At 46.4% G+C, this 14,215-nt stretch overlaps 1 protein-coding gene across 2 annotated transcripts in view; it reads left to right on the forward strand.

Moving 5' to 3' along the window:
• Window positions 1–14,215, forward strand: part of LOC143026585 (uncharacterized) — a 239,781-nt gene that overhangs the window by 164,561 nt on the left and 61,005 nt on the right. For both annotated transcript variants that reach the window (XM_076187225.1, XM_076187224.1), the window contains exon 2: window positions 7,734–7,824. In XM_076187225.1, coding sequence (XP_076043340.1) covers window positions 7,734–7,824 — 91 coding nt within the window. The remainder of the gene's footprint in view (window positions 1–7,733; window positions 7,825–14,215) is intronic.

The following is a 14,215-nucleotide window of genomic DNA, read 5'->3' on the forward strand; positions in this document are numbered from 1 at the left end:
ATATACTGTATATTGACTTCCAACGAACAGAAGGGGGTTTGAATGAAGAAGGTTATGAAAACTATACACTTTCCTGAAACCATCAAATATAGAGCTAGCAGGTGAACACGCAAACCCCCCCCCCCACAACGAACACGGACGCACGTATTAGAAATCAACCTGTAAATGAATACACAAATAAATATGAATGGATGCAAAAGCATGTGTATGTTTTCGGAAGGGTAAATTTCACCCATACTGAATTGAAACCAACAAATACTACTACTACTATAACTACTACTACTACTAATAATAATGATAATAGTAATAGTAATAATAGGAATTATAACAAATTTGCCAAAGGCTTTTTCCCCCTAACAAGGGAGGTAGCCAAAAAACAAAGGCATAAAACAATAGTAAGTAGTAAATATGGTAAAAACAATAATAATTAATGAATCATCAGTCTCCATAGGGTTCAAACTCGGCGTTGCACAGAATGGGATAGAAACCAATGCTTCACATGGGCACACGAAAGTTCCTACTGCATTTTTACTAGAATTCTCTCGAAGCTTCAAGTTTAAAATTTCCTTGTGCAGTTTCTTGTGACCTTAGTGGCGTTATCGGAAGCGTGCTGGTCTCGCATTAGGTTAATTGCGGGTTCGAATTCTGCACTCCTCTCAGGTTCCCAGCAGTGACTGTGACCTGCCGCCAATAGTCCTCAAAGCGCATCATAGGGCAAAGATGGCGGTTTCGGCCGCAACTACGCGTAGGTTCCTTACCTTGTATTCTGACCGTATCAGTGTGTTACGTTACCTTATTGATAGCCACACTGACATCATATCGAACAAGGTTATGTTAGGTTACCGGCGTTGTTCGATTGGACAGATTGCCTGCATTAGAGTGTCAACAAGAAGAGGTCAGTTTGTTTTGGAAAGAAATCGAATGTGTGACGTCATGAGGGGTAGACGACGGTCGATTCACTGATCTAGCGATACCACCTCCAATGTGCGTTCTTTCTTCAGCTTCCTCTCGCGGTGTAGCGAATGGCCTTCCGCCGTAGAATTTGTTCAAGTCTCCCCTTAACTTGTAGCAACATGTGTATCTTTCTAAGTGTATTCTGTAAATATTCCTTCTCAGCATTTGTCATTTACATTCTGTTTTTGTAAGTAATCCATAGTAATGACACAAACAATGCTATTTCTAAAGGATTTTTCCTTGATTATTAATGTAACTGCCAGTTTCTCTAGCTGATTTCTGTATGTAGCTTTGATCAAATCAATACTGCCACGCAAAGCTTTCACTCGCTACGCTAATTAATTCCACCCTGGTAACCGTTTAAGGGTTAAACCGAAATTCACGGTGTGAGTATGTTCACAAGGATGGAGGCGTTGGTGAGCTACGCTCCGTATCAACAACAACAACCTAAGCTTAGATTCAGTGCATCCTAGGGTGATTTGGGATCTTCAGCGGATCCATGGCACTCCTGCAGGGATTACTGTTTTGATGCCTGGCTTATACTCTTGATAAAGTATGGAGGAGACGTGTTGAACGACTCCTTTCCTGTTGATTCAGGAGTCAGGCAAGGGCGCTTACTCACTAGACACTTTTTAACATTGCATGGGCTGGGTATTGGACAGAGTTGTCGGTCACTGTTATTGAAGAGATTTGACAACATTGAAATGACCGACTTGGTCTTTGTAGATGACGCTCCACCTCTTGTGGACTCCGTGGAGGTCCAATCGTTTTGGGACTCGCTGCATGACATCGCACAGTCTGTCCGTGCATGTGGTGAGGACATTACGAAAAGGTTCACATACCATGGTAGTGTAATTCATGATAGTGGTGGATCGTAAAAGGAAGTCTCGAAGGAATTACGTGACCCATGCTGTTACGGACACTCTCGTCTATTGCGTTGTTGACATTTAGAGGGGGTTTACACGGGGTATTTGGGGTTTAACCAACGTGTTCGACAACCAAATAACCCGTTCACACGTTCACACATCACTTTAAACACGTGTCTGTCGAACCGCGTTCGACGAACCGTTAGACCGTGTAAACCCCCTCTAAGGCACGAACACATCCAAGTCTTTTAAGTCAGTTGTGCTTCTTGTCTTGCTGTACGGCTGCGAGGCATGGACACAGAATACTGACGTGAAGGGTCGTGTAGACATTAATTGCTTTCGTAGAATTATAGGGTAGTATGCCAGTATGTCTTCGTATTAAAACAACGACTGCTTCATGAAAGTCAAGGTCTATTATCAGCGTAATTTGTGAACTTCATCTCCGGGTATTTGGTCACGTAACACCGGTTTGGAATGGGAAGGGCGATTGCATGGGGGCTTGCGTGTGTGGAGTGGCTGCATGTATACCGAGTCTTATGAGGTGAATGATAATTTCTAGCGCTAGCCAAGATTAGCTTTAAAGATAACACGAGGACTTGATGTTTTTACAGGATGCTCTTTCGAACTTCAGAAGGAAAATATTAAGTTTGTGGCGTCATGTAGTTTCGTCAGTGTCGTGGCGCTTTACGACCGTATACCACTGATACTGTGTATAGTACGGTTCGTAGTGACGTGACGTGAATGCTGTGAAGGGAGCATGCAGTGCGCTGGGCCTTCATCATTTCGTAAGGTGGTCATAGGAAGGTTCCCTGCCAAATATAGTGACTTCTCGAGCCACGAGTACATTCACATGCGCCATCGATTTTGTGTGTGTGTGTGTGTGTGTGTGTGTGTGTGTGATTCACCATGGTCTTGGATCACGTGTTGGACTCGTGATCGACAGCCATTTCCCTCCCGGAAGAGAGCTCAAGAGTTCGTATATGACCGATCTATGGATAATGTTGTAACCTTACACGTGCACACACACCCAACTCCCCGCCCACGAGGGTTGGAGTAACAACCCGCGGTGCAGCGATACTGAAATTATTTCAGAATTGGGTAGGATTCGAACCCGGACCGCCGTAGTGGCAGCCAGGAACTCTACCACTGTGTGTGATGTGTGTGTGTGTGTGTCCTCTAAATAAATAAATGAACAAATAAATAAATAAATGGTGTAAGCGTATTTGTGCCCAGGGTGTTGTTTTCAGATATTTCCTGCCAGGTTGCGTGCGGTTGGGAAGGAACGCTAGCGTGACTGACCCGTGGAGGTGCCTGGAGGTGCTCCGTGGTGTGCCTGGAAATGCCTGGCCGCCTTGGTTCGCTTCCGCTGCTGGGACTCCGTTCCCAGGAGGGGAGAGAGAGACTTCCTTCGGAGGTCACGCCCATTAGTAACTTTGGGAATGTAATATTTGGATTCAGTTGGGTACCCAGAGTGCTGTGTGTGTGTGTGTGTGTGTGTGTGTGTGTGTGTGTGTGTGTGCGCGTGTGTGTCAGCTTTGATGGTCCACTGCAGGACCGGCTTATCCCTCGAAAACCAGCGTTTCTTTCCTTGGGGGAGAAAAAGCGCATAGTTATTTTTCCTTCAACCTGCAGAATTGTTTTTTTCCGCCGACGAATCCCAATGGTAAACTGTTTTGTTTTCTCAACGGTTGACATAGAATACCCTTTGACATGCTGGAGGTAAAATTATTTTCTCTCTAGCAGATAATCAGATTCCTTCCCGAAAGCTGCGGGATGCACACATCTCCTCCAAAAGTCGGAGGAAAAATAGCCCAATGTGATAATGTAACGGAGGCAGGCAGCAGAAGGGAAGGATAACAATTGAAAGTGACCAGCATTTTTTTTTTTTTTTTTCATTTTCTATCCATCCATATACCAATGGCTTTTTCCCCCTTGCCAGGGAGGTAGCAAAAGTCAAAAGGCAAACACCCACTCCATTCACCACCCTTTCCCCTCCCCCTCTCATCTTATCTTGTTATTGGCGACAGGTCATCCCTGTTTCCCGCCCACTGCCCTGGGTCTGAAGCAATGCAGCAAGACACAGCACATCCACATTAGGGCTGCTTCACTTCATCGGCGACCCCCCTCTCCGTCCATTTTATTCATCAGTCGTAAAAAGAAAAAAGAAAAAAGTGCAAATAGTAGGAAGGATAACAGTTGAAAATTTTATTTTCTATTGTTATTCACCATTCACGAAAATGATGATGCGAGACAAGCCATCAGTCCATAAAATATTGACTGCGTACAAATTATGCCTTTAGTACCCCCGTACGATGTGGAGTGTAAGAATTGGTAAAGATTGGTAGATGGTGGATGGATGGGGATGGGGAGGGGGGAGGGTGTTTCACTGGGCCAAGATACGTCAGTATGGGTTGGGCATTTCCATAAGGGGCGGGGTCAGGGCTGTCGAAGGTGCTAGGGGTGCTCTTCGGGGGCGGAGTAGGTGGTGAGTGTGGCGAGGGCTGGGTAGATGGGGCGTTTAGGTGGATAGAAAAAGGTCAGGCTCGTTTTACACGGATCGACTTTTCGCCGTCCACGACACGACGTCGTGTTCTCAAATAATCATGGGTGTCTATGCACGCTTTAACACGTCACGACCACGTGTGAAAGTGTCCTTAGACACCCATGGTTATCTGAAAGAGCACGACATCGTGTCGTGGACGGCGAAAATTCAGTACGTGTGAAACGAGCTTTTCGAAGCCGCTGAGTCTTGTTTCGGTGGAGTAGGTGGTGGTCGTGGAGAAGGGTTGGTGGGTGGAAAGACGAAGGGAGAGGACGTGCGGATCTGGGTGGGTCGGTCCTCAGGACCATCCCAGAAAAACATACTTGATTAACGGAATTTCGCGTTTTAGTGCATGAAGGAATCGTTTCATTTATTATTGGGAAGCTATGATTCCTCGGTAAACAGAAATGCCCTCGTGATGTTCATGATTCCCTATGTGGTTTTGTGTGAGGATTAGACTACAGGCCATAGACACGCATGAGGGAGTCCATCATCAAGGATGCCCACTCGTTAAGATGGAAGTGGTGTTTTTGTTTGTTTATTTAAAGGGAAAAAATAAAAAGGACGCTTGCGCACGCGTCGCATCCAGTCAGGGAATGCACGCAACGGTACACCTTGGATGACCATCTTGCTGATGATTAAGTGCTTCAAGTATTTCCGCACGTCGCACCCGTACGCCAGGAAACTTGGGACCAAATATGGATACAATATAATGTATGCACAGTGTGTGTGTGTGTATATATATATATATATATATATATATATATATATATATATATATATATATATATCACTGGTGAGAAATGTAGTAACACAGTCGTAAATCACAAATAACACCACAATCGGACAAAAGAAAGAGTTGAGTAAGCGAAACTATATATTTCGATTGCTAACTGCAATCCTCTTAAAAGAAGACTGCAGTTAGCAATCGAAATATAGTCTCGCTTACTCAACTCTTTCTTTCGTCCGACTGTGGTGTTAGTTATATATATATATATATATATATATATATATATATATATATATATATATATATATATATATATATATGAGAGAGAGAGAGGGAGGGGTTATAACCCTCAATGTCAGAAGTATGTTGATGTTAAACACCATTGGGGTTGTGGTGCACAAGCAGCTGCCGTCAGTTGTTGCCGGTAACTCTACGGACACGTGAATGACTGTACCAGATCGATTTCGGACAGTTTCTCCAAAACCGTTTCCGTTGGTGTGGCGGCGGCGGCGGCTCCTCCTCGAGAGTTATGTCCCCCTGGCAGTTCCCCCGTGGCTACCTGTTACCTGCTGCAGGTTCAGGAAAATCGGACAAGCGTGGAATAGCGAGGGTGAGGGGGGCGGTCGGGCGGTCGGGCAAGCAGGAAATGCATGGCTAGTCCTCCCGAGCAGAATAGGAGAGACCCTATGGGGTTTGGCGTTTGCTCGCGCGCGCGCACGCACGCCCCTCTGGGCATAATGCCCATTGCTTTCATGGCGATTGTTTCTCTGCGCAATGGGTTTGAGAATACGTGTAAGTGGGCACTGCTTTCATACGTGTTTTGAGAATCTGTGTGAGTAAAACTACTGTAATGGACATCTTGAATCGTGTTTTCTTTTTCAGGTTGTAAGGGAAATTATGGTTGTAGAGGCTTTGGCGAAAGCAAAGAGCAGGCAGGGCTGGTGATTAATTCCCCCCCGGCCAAAGGTGGCGCTGGTTGCGTAAGTAAGACGACGACGGTGGCGGCGGCGCTCATTAGCCAAGAGCCGGAGACCGCGAGAGTGCAGGAGGAGCCTTGACGCGCGCGCGCGCGTGGCAGGGCGGGCAGAGACTGAGCGGAGACCGCCGTGACAGGACACGGCCGTGGCTCCTGGCCTCCTTGCGCGCGGCGTCGGCGGCGAGAAGACCCACGGGTGGGGGAAGAGAGCCCCGTGTGGATTCGATCTGAGATTCCCGAGAGAGAGAAAGAGTGCCTAGGTGTGGTGTTGTGCTGGCAGTGGGTCGTCCTCTTGCTCCGGGAGTGGAGAGACCTACAGACTCGACAGGTGTGCTCCTCGGGATGGTCAGTAGTGACAGGATTTATTGGTCCCTCCTCCAGCTCCTCCTTAAGGCTCAGAGTAGCGAACAGCACCCGGGAGAGGTCGCTGGAGAGGGGGAAGGGTGAACACGGAGGTTTACCCATCCCCATGTCTTCTTCTTCTTCTTCTTCACCTTGGCGAAAGAAGTAAACGTAGGGTGAGGGTTGACCGCCAATCCTCATACTCAGGTGGAGACGTTCACCCAGTCTGGATCATTTCCTGGTGTCGTCGAAGGCGAAGAAGAAGGTCCCAAGTCGAAGGACAGGGAGGAACGAGCGGCGCCTTCAGAGGACCTGGTCTCACCACCACCACCACCACCACCACCACCACCACCATGGCCTATGGACAGAGTTACAGCCGAGTAAGTTTTGTGAAAATGGTAAAAGGTTGTCTTGGTGCGAAGCACCGAATTCCAGTGACATGCCCTTAACACAAATGCACGCACACACACACACACACACACACACACACACACACACACACACAACACGGCCCGGTGGCGGATTGGTAAGGCACTGGCCTCACAAGCCGGAGAACCGGGGTTCGATTCCCCGGCCGGGCGGAGACAAGTTGGGTTTGTCTCCTTTCACGTGTAGCCCCTGTTCACCTAGCAGCGAGTAGGTACGGGACGTTAGTCAAGGAGTTGTGACCTTGCATTCCCGGTGTGTGGAGTGTGAGTGGTCTCAGACCTACCCAGAGATCTGCTAATAATGAGCTCTGAGCTCACTGCCGTAGGGTGGTGTCTGGCTGTCTCGAAAAGAGGCTGCAGCAGATCCGAGGTGAATACACACACACACACACATATGCAGTCATGGTAGTATACAAGAATACAAATCATATAAATATTATATATATATATATATATATATATATATATATATATATAAGAAACGCCTAGAGATTACTGAAATATACAGAAATCGAATGTAGGTTGCACAATTTAAGCCGCAATTGTAAAACAAAATATATGTATATTGGGTGGTAGATGATATAAAGAATACTAATTATTTGCATTTTGGACATATGTTAGCTGAAGCATGTTAGTGTTTAATGTAGTGTATAGGCCTAAAATCTGTCTAAAGTGTATTGTGTATTCACCATGGTCTTCACCATGGTGTTTGTATTCATAATTGGATAATATCGCGCTTAACTCACAATACATTAGAATTCATGCAAGCAATAATTTAGCACAAGCCCACATTTTTTGGCACAAATTATTTTCTCTAATCCCATGGAACTGTGTCCTTGTGTGAGGGGGGGGGGGCTTACCTCCTACAGGAATTGACTCTTGGTTCCTCCCGCAGGGCATGAGCGAGGCGGAGCGCAAGGTGGCGGCGCTGACGCAGCAGATCGAGGAGGAGATGGAGAAGCAGGAACAGGAAGGAGAATACTTCGGTGAGTGTTGTTTCTCGAGTTTGTTGTCGGGGTTGTCGCCCTGGTGCCTCACTAATGACCCGGGCTGTCGTAGCCATTTGTGACGCTCGCTGGCCTAGCGGGTTAGAGCGTCGCTGCTTGTGACGGCGGTTCGAACCATGCCGCCAGCGAGTTGCACCAAGGGCATTGTTCATTCAATTCCGCGCTACAAATCCCACTGTAAGGGGCACCGTCCTAGCATCGTGACAGGGGAGTTCGCGACGTTAAACTGAATCATCACAGTAGATTACCACAAAGATGTTGTAGATGTAATATAGGAAGTGGTTACCCTTGTAGTGATAATTATAATTAAAGTGCTGCTGCAGTCATTGCATCATTATAGCAGTACTGAGGACTTTTATCAAGATATTCTATATTCTCTGACATGGACAAGTCCTTATGTAAAATTCATGTAACATGAAAACGAAAATATATGTTCAACGATCATTGGAACCAGTGCGTTTTGATTACAAGTAAAGTTGTCGTCATAATCATCATCATCATCATCATCATCATCATCATCATCGGGAGTCAATCGGTTTCGATGATGACTGCGGTGTGAGGGAGTTGATTTTTTCTTCTTTATTATCATTATTATTTTAGGATACACTTATCTGCATATCGACAGAACCTAGATGCCTTGGTTTTGCATGTGGCCTTGCAAAGGAAGGTGTATGGACAAGGCATCAACTCTCAAGTCACAGACCCTGATGGTTAAAGATCGTAGTATATTTATAAAGAATAGTTGTTATTCTAATTTCATAAACATTACCTTTTCATTCGTTCGTTCTTTCGGACCATTGATGGATGTCATCATGTAGTTGTCCTCCAAGACGGACGGTGGTTCTATCCCTTTGGACAACCCCAAGGGGTTGACACTCGGTCGCCGGACTGGACCCAAGATCTGTCAACTTTAACCGTGTTTTTTTTTTTTTTTTACGCCTGACAGCTAGTGACTGCGCCCCACTTTCAGCTGGTGACAGACAGAGACACACTAGTACTACATCAGAAATAGTCCAAAGTTTTTGTTGTTTCCCAGAGCGATGTGTGGGAGGATCCGAGAACCGTTGTCAGTCGCTGTGGGGCTGCTGCTTTTCCACTTAGTGAAACACAAGGAAACAACTATTCTTTAACTCCATTTCTCAAGATAAACTTACGCTCATTTGATTTTATCACCGCTATCGAGGAGGTGACAGAAGCATGTCGACAGCAGTCAGGAAGAAAAGAGGTGCCAGCCAGCCAGCACGGAAATGGCCACCAAAGGAAGTGGACGTTTTGTCCGCCCTGGGTAGTGCGCGTTTCTCGTAAACACGTGGGGACTTAATGCCTATGTTCGAATCCTGTCCACGACACAGAGGTTAGGTAGGGCGTCCACTCAGTCATGCTGGTCACCTGAGACCTGAGGTGACCTCAGCTTCTGCCGGGTGTCGTCACTACAAGGGCATCATGCTGTGCACTCGCCGTCTCCTGCGTTCGAACAGTTCCGGACCACTTGCAAGGTTGAGATCCGGGCGGGTACGAGTCCCGCAAACCACGAAAAAAAAAAATACGGTACAGTACATAAAATCCAACGGAGTGTAGAAAAGAAACTGAAACACACCACGGGTGGGGCACAAGCACACCTGGGAAGATAGATCACTGCAACGAAAGACGGCGACGGTTCGAAAGGCCCCGGTGATGACAGCCAGCGCTTTTGTCCTTGGGGACACCAGAAAGGGGAACATAAGAGTGGACGAGACAGCAAGAGAGCATAAGGCCAACACTCGGCAGTTCCATATCCTTTACTACCACCTGTCATCCCTATCCATAAATTTATCTCATCTACTTGGTTACTAAGTCTTTTCACATAAGAACATAAGAATGGAGGAGACTGCAAGAGACTGTAAGGCCTACACTAGGCAGTTCCATGTCCCTTACTATCTGTCATCCGTATCCATAATTTTATTTTCCCTCCTTTTAAAACAATTATTGTTTTGTTTAGCGCTCGCTACATGGGTATCAAGTCTGTTCCATTCGTTAACCACTCTATTGGTAAACCAGTTCATGCCTATTTTCTTCACAAAACTAGATTTGCCCAAATTAGACAGTAGGAGTTCAAAGTAATCTGCCGATCTTTTTTTTCTGTTGGAGATGGGGCTCCAGTCATGAAAGAAAAATACGTGGTTCTTTTATATAGGGATGACACTGAAGTTCCATAAACTATTGACTCTATAAAACCTGCCTGGTCAGTGTTTCATACGGGGGTAGTTGCGTAAGTCAATAGAGAGAGAGAGAGATTTTGGGTCACGTCCATAAACCTTACAAAGGAGATGCAAACAGCAAGAGACCAATTGGTGCTTACGGGTGTGCTTGGGAATTAAAAATGTGGGTAAATAGTTAACCACTGACTTTTAATTTAGATGTATAAGCTCACGATGTTGTTGATGACGTTGTTCTTTTTCTTTCTCTTCATCGTTTTCCTCTTCTTTTTCTTCCTCTTCTTCATCTTCCTCCCTCTTCTTCCCCTTCTTCCTCTTCCTCTTCTTCCTTTTCCTCTTCATCCTCTTCATCAGTGTAGGTTTTGTTACTCTACATTTGGAATTGGTGAAAGAAACTCAGGCGGAGTTCTTGGCTTTACCTCTCCAAGTAAGGATCTGTTCTAACTGCAAAATACACAGCAAGCCCTCAGGAAGCTCTGAGGGTTGCCAGACACATATCATATGTACAGTTTACAAAGGTTGTAAATTATGGAAAAGGAGTTTGTTGCCATATGAAGAAGATTTGCAAGTTCGGTCACCTCGGTTGAGGCGTCGGCCGATACGGTGCAGGTGACCCGAGACACAGCTGCTGCTATTGTTCAAGGTAGAGGCTCTTGACCTGAATATAACATCTTTTTCTCCCTCTTCCTCTTCTCCCTCTTCTTTTGTCAATTGCATTTACGCCTGAGGTGTTTGTGGTGACGGTGTTGGGCTGTGTCAGACACGGGGCAAAATCGATTGAGAGTCGTTTCGTCTCTTACATATGACGTATCACCGGACCAGAACCGTCCAGCACCAACCAGAACCGTCCAGCACCAACCAGGATGAACTTTGGACTACCTAGGACTGACCACCCACTCGCTCACTCGCGCGGGATCTGTATTTGCGGGAGGGGAAGAGATGTCTGGAGGAAAATTAAATAATAGTCATATATTAAAAGGGGACTATTGCTACGGGGCACTTTTAAGAAATATTTGTGTGGGCTTGTTTCATGGCTCAGGAGGCAGGAGAATTGGATATCGAGATTTGCATCTATATCCAGAATTAGATATGTAGGGGGTGTCATCCCCCACCCCCACCCCCACCGTGCGTTCCGCCCCTAATGCTGCCATCAACAGCATCAGTAAAATCAAGAGCACTGAAAGGGGAATCACCTCAAATTCTGTCAATTCTATCTTTATCGTCATTCTGTTACCCTCCTTTTCCCTCTCCTTGTTCTCCTCGCCCTCCCCCTCCTCCTTCTTGTTCTCTCCTCCTTTTCCACCTTGTTCTCCTCGTCCTCCACCTCTTCTTCCTTGTTCTTTTCGTCCTCCCCTCTTCGTCCTTGTTCTCCTCGTCTTCCCCTCTTCGTCCTTGTTCTCCTCGTCTTCCCCTCTTCCTCCTTGTACTCCTCGTTCTCCCCTCTTCCACCTCGTCCTTCCCTCTTCCTCCTCGTCCTCCCCTCTTCCTCCTCGTCCTCTTCCTCCTCCTTCCCCTCTTCCTCCTCCTTCCCCTCTTCCTCCACGTCCCACTCCTCCACCCCCCTCCCCATGACGCCAGCTACCCTGGCTGGTGCCGCATGACGCCCCCACGTGTCTCGGGTGCGTGTGATCAAGTCTGCCCCTCCTTCTTCGTCTCCTCCTCCTCCTCCTCCTCCTCCTCCTCCTCCTCCTCCTTTTCCTCCTCCTCCTCCTTTTCCTCCTCCTCCTCCTTTTCCTCCTCCTCCTTTTCCTCCTCCTCCTCCTCCTCCTCCTCCTTTTCTTCCATGTCACCCTCTTTGTCCTCGACCTCCCCTTTCCCCTTCCTTCTCTTCCTTCATTGACCTCGACCTCCTCCTCCTCCTTCTCCTCCTCCTACTCCTCCTACCTACCTACCTCTGCTTCCCCTTCTTCCTCCCCTCCTCTTCCTCCCTCCCCCCTCCTCTTCCTCCCCCTACTCTTCTTCTTTTTCCTCCCCCTCCACCACCACAAATAGCAACAACCACCACAAAAACTAACAATCGGTTGCATTGTGGGTCTTGCCACAATTGCTGTTAATGTCACCAATATTTCCCCTAACTGTGCACAAGCCTTCTACCTCTACCACCACCACCACCCATGTTCTCTAGTACCACTTCTCAAGTTCACCCATACACTCTTTTGCCATCATTGATTGTTTGCCCCCGCTCACACACAAACACACACACACACACACACACACACACACACACACACACACTGGAGTTACCGACACTAGAGCAAAGAAGAGAGAGAGGTGACCTATTGACCATCTACAGAATCATGAAAGGCACAGAGATACTTGATAGAGAGGACTTACTTTACTGGGACAAGAGAAACACAAGAGGACATGGAAAGAAAATAAAAAAACATAGCTATAGAAGAGAACTGAAGAAAAACAGTTTTCCACATAGAGTTTTGGACACTTGGAACAAACTGGATAATGAAATAGTATGCGCAAAAACATTCATGAGTTTAAAAGCAAACTAGACACTGCGAGATACAATGGCGGGACACCACGAGCATCTCCCCTTCCCGCAAAATACAACTAGGTAAATACACACACACACACACACACACACACACACACACACACACACACACACACACGGCTCGGTGGCGGATTGGTAAAGCACTGGCCTCACAAGCCAGAGAACCGGGGTTCGATTCCCCGGCCGGGCGGAGATAAGTTGGGTTTGTCTCCTTTCACGTGTAACCCCTGTTCACCTAGCAGTGAGTAGGTACGGGACGTTAGTCAAGGAGTTGTGACCTTGCTGTCCCGGTGTGTGGTGAGTGGTCTCAGACCTACCCAGAGATCGGCAAATAATGAGCTCTGAGCTCACTGCCGTAGGGTGGTGTCTGGCTGTCTCGACAGAGACTGCAGCAGATCCGAGGTGAATACACACACACTCGATGGCGCAATGGATATAGTTCCCGGCCGCCACTACTGCGGTCTGGGTTCGAATCCCGTCCAGGGCTGAAATAATTTCAGTATAGCTGCGCTGCGAGTCGTTACTCCAACTGTCGTGGGTGGGGAGTTGGGCGTGTTTATGTAAGGTCACAGCATTACCCATAGATCGGTCATATGAGCGCTGAGCTCTCTTCCGGGAGGGAAATGGCTGTCGATCACGAGTCCAACACATGATCCAAGACTATAGTGAATCAATCACTCACACATACACACACACACACACACACACACACACACACACACACACACACACACACACACACACACACACTTCAACGAACGGACGGCTTAGAAGACGTTCTGAAGAAAATTTAAGTTTTGTGGATCCCAACGCAAAGAGAAGTGCCTATTGTATTTACAGGGTGGGGGGAAATTGCTCGTGGAGTAGTAGGAAAGTAGGGAAAGAGGAGAAGGGGAGGGATTACTGAGGGAAATGGAAGGAAATGAGGAAGGAGTAGACTTGGCACAGGCAGACAGGCGAAAGGTAAACAAACGGCCCCCCGACGACGATGAAATGTCTAATAAAAATGTAAAGATTAGAAGTATAGATAAGAGCAATACAGTAGAAAGTGATGAGAATATTTTCCAGGGATTTAAAGAGGGTGGGGGGGACACAAACCCCCCCCCCCCCCCCGACTGACAAGACTAGAAGAGAAGGTCGATAAGATGATCGAGGACTTGGAGCGTAGGTTCGGTCATGTTAACAATATTATACGGAGGGTTGAAAAATTGGAAGAACTAGAGAAGGCGAACAAAAACTTAACTGATGAAATAGAAAACCTGAAAAGACAGTTAAAAGAAGTAAAGGTGGAGAATGAGGAATTGAAGAGGAATAGTAAAGAAAACAGAGAGGGATGGAAGTCGATAAAAGAAAACAGTAAAGTTGCATTTACTGATATCATTAAACAGCAAATGAGAGAACAAACTGAAGACTCAGTTATTAAAGTGATGAGACAGAAGGAGAATATAGTAAGAGACTTAGCTGACAAAAAGAAATGTATAATTATATTAGGAATGGAAGAGAAACATAACCCAGATAGAACCTCAAGAACCAATGAGGAAAATGAAAAAGTAAGCAGTTTACTAAAATTAGTTCAGGAAGATGAACCAGAAATTATGAAGGAAATTGAGGAAAAATTCAGGCTTGGAAAGTATAGTAAAGATAAGACCAGACCAATTAAGATTAAATT

The sequence above is a fragment of the Oratosquilla oratoria genome, chromosome 6 (assembly GCF_046742065.1).
Source record: "Oratosquilla oratoria isolate Oo_2021 chromosome 6, ASM4674206v1, whole genome shotgun sequence".
Classification (NCBI taxonomy): Eukaryota; Metazoa; Arthropoda; class Malacostraca; order Stomatopoda; family Squillidae; genus Oratosquilla; species Oratosquilla oratoria.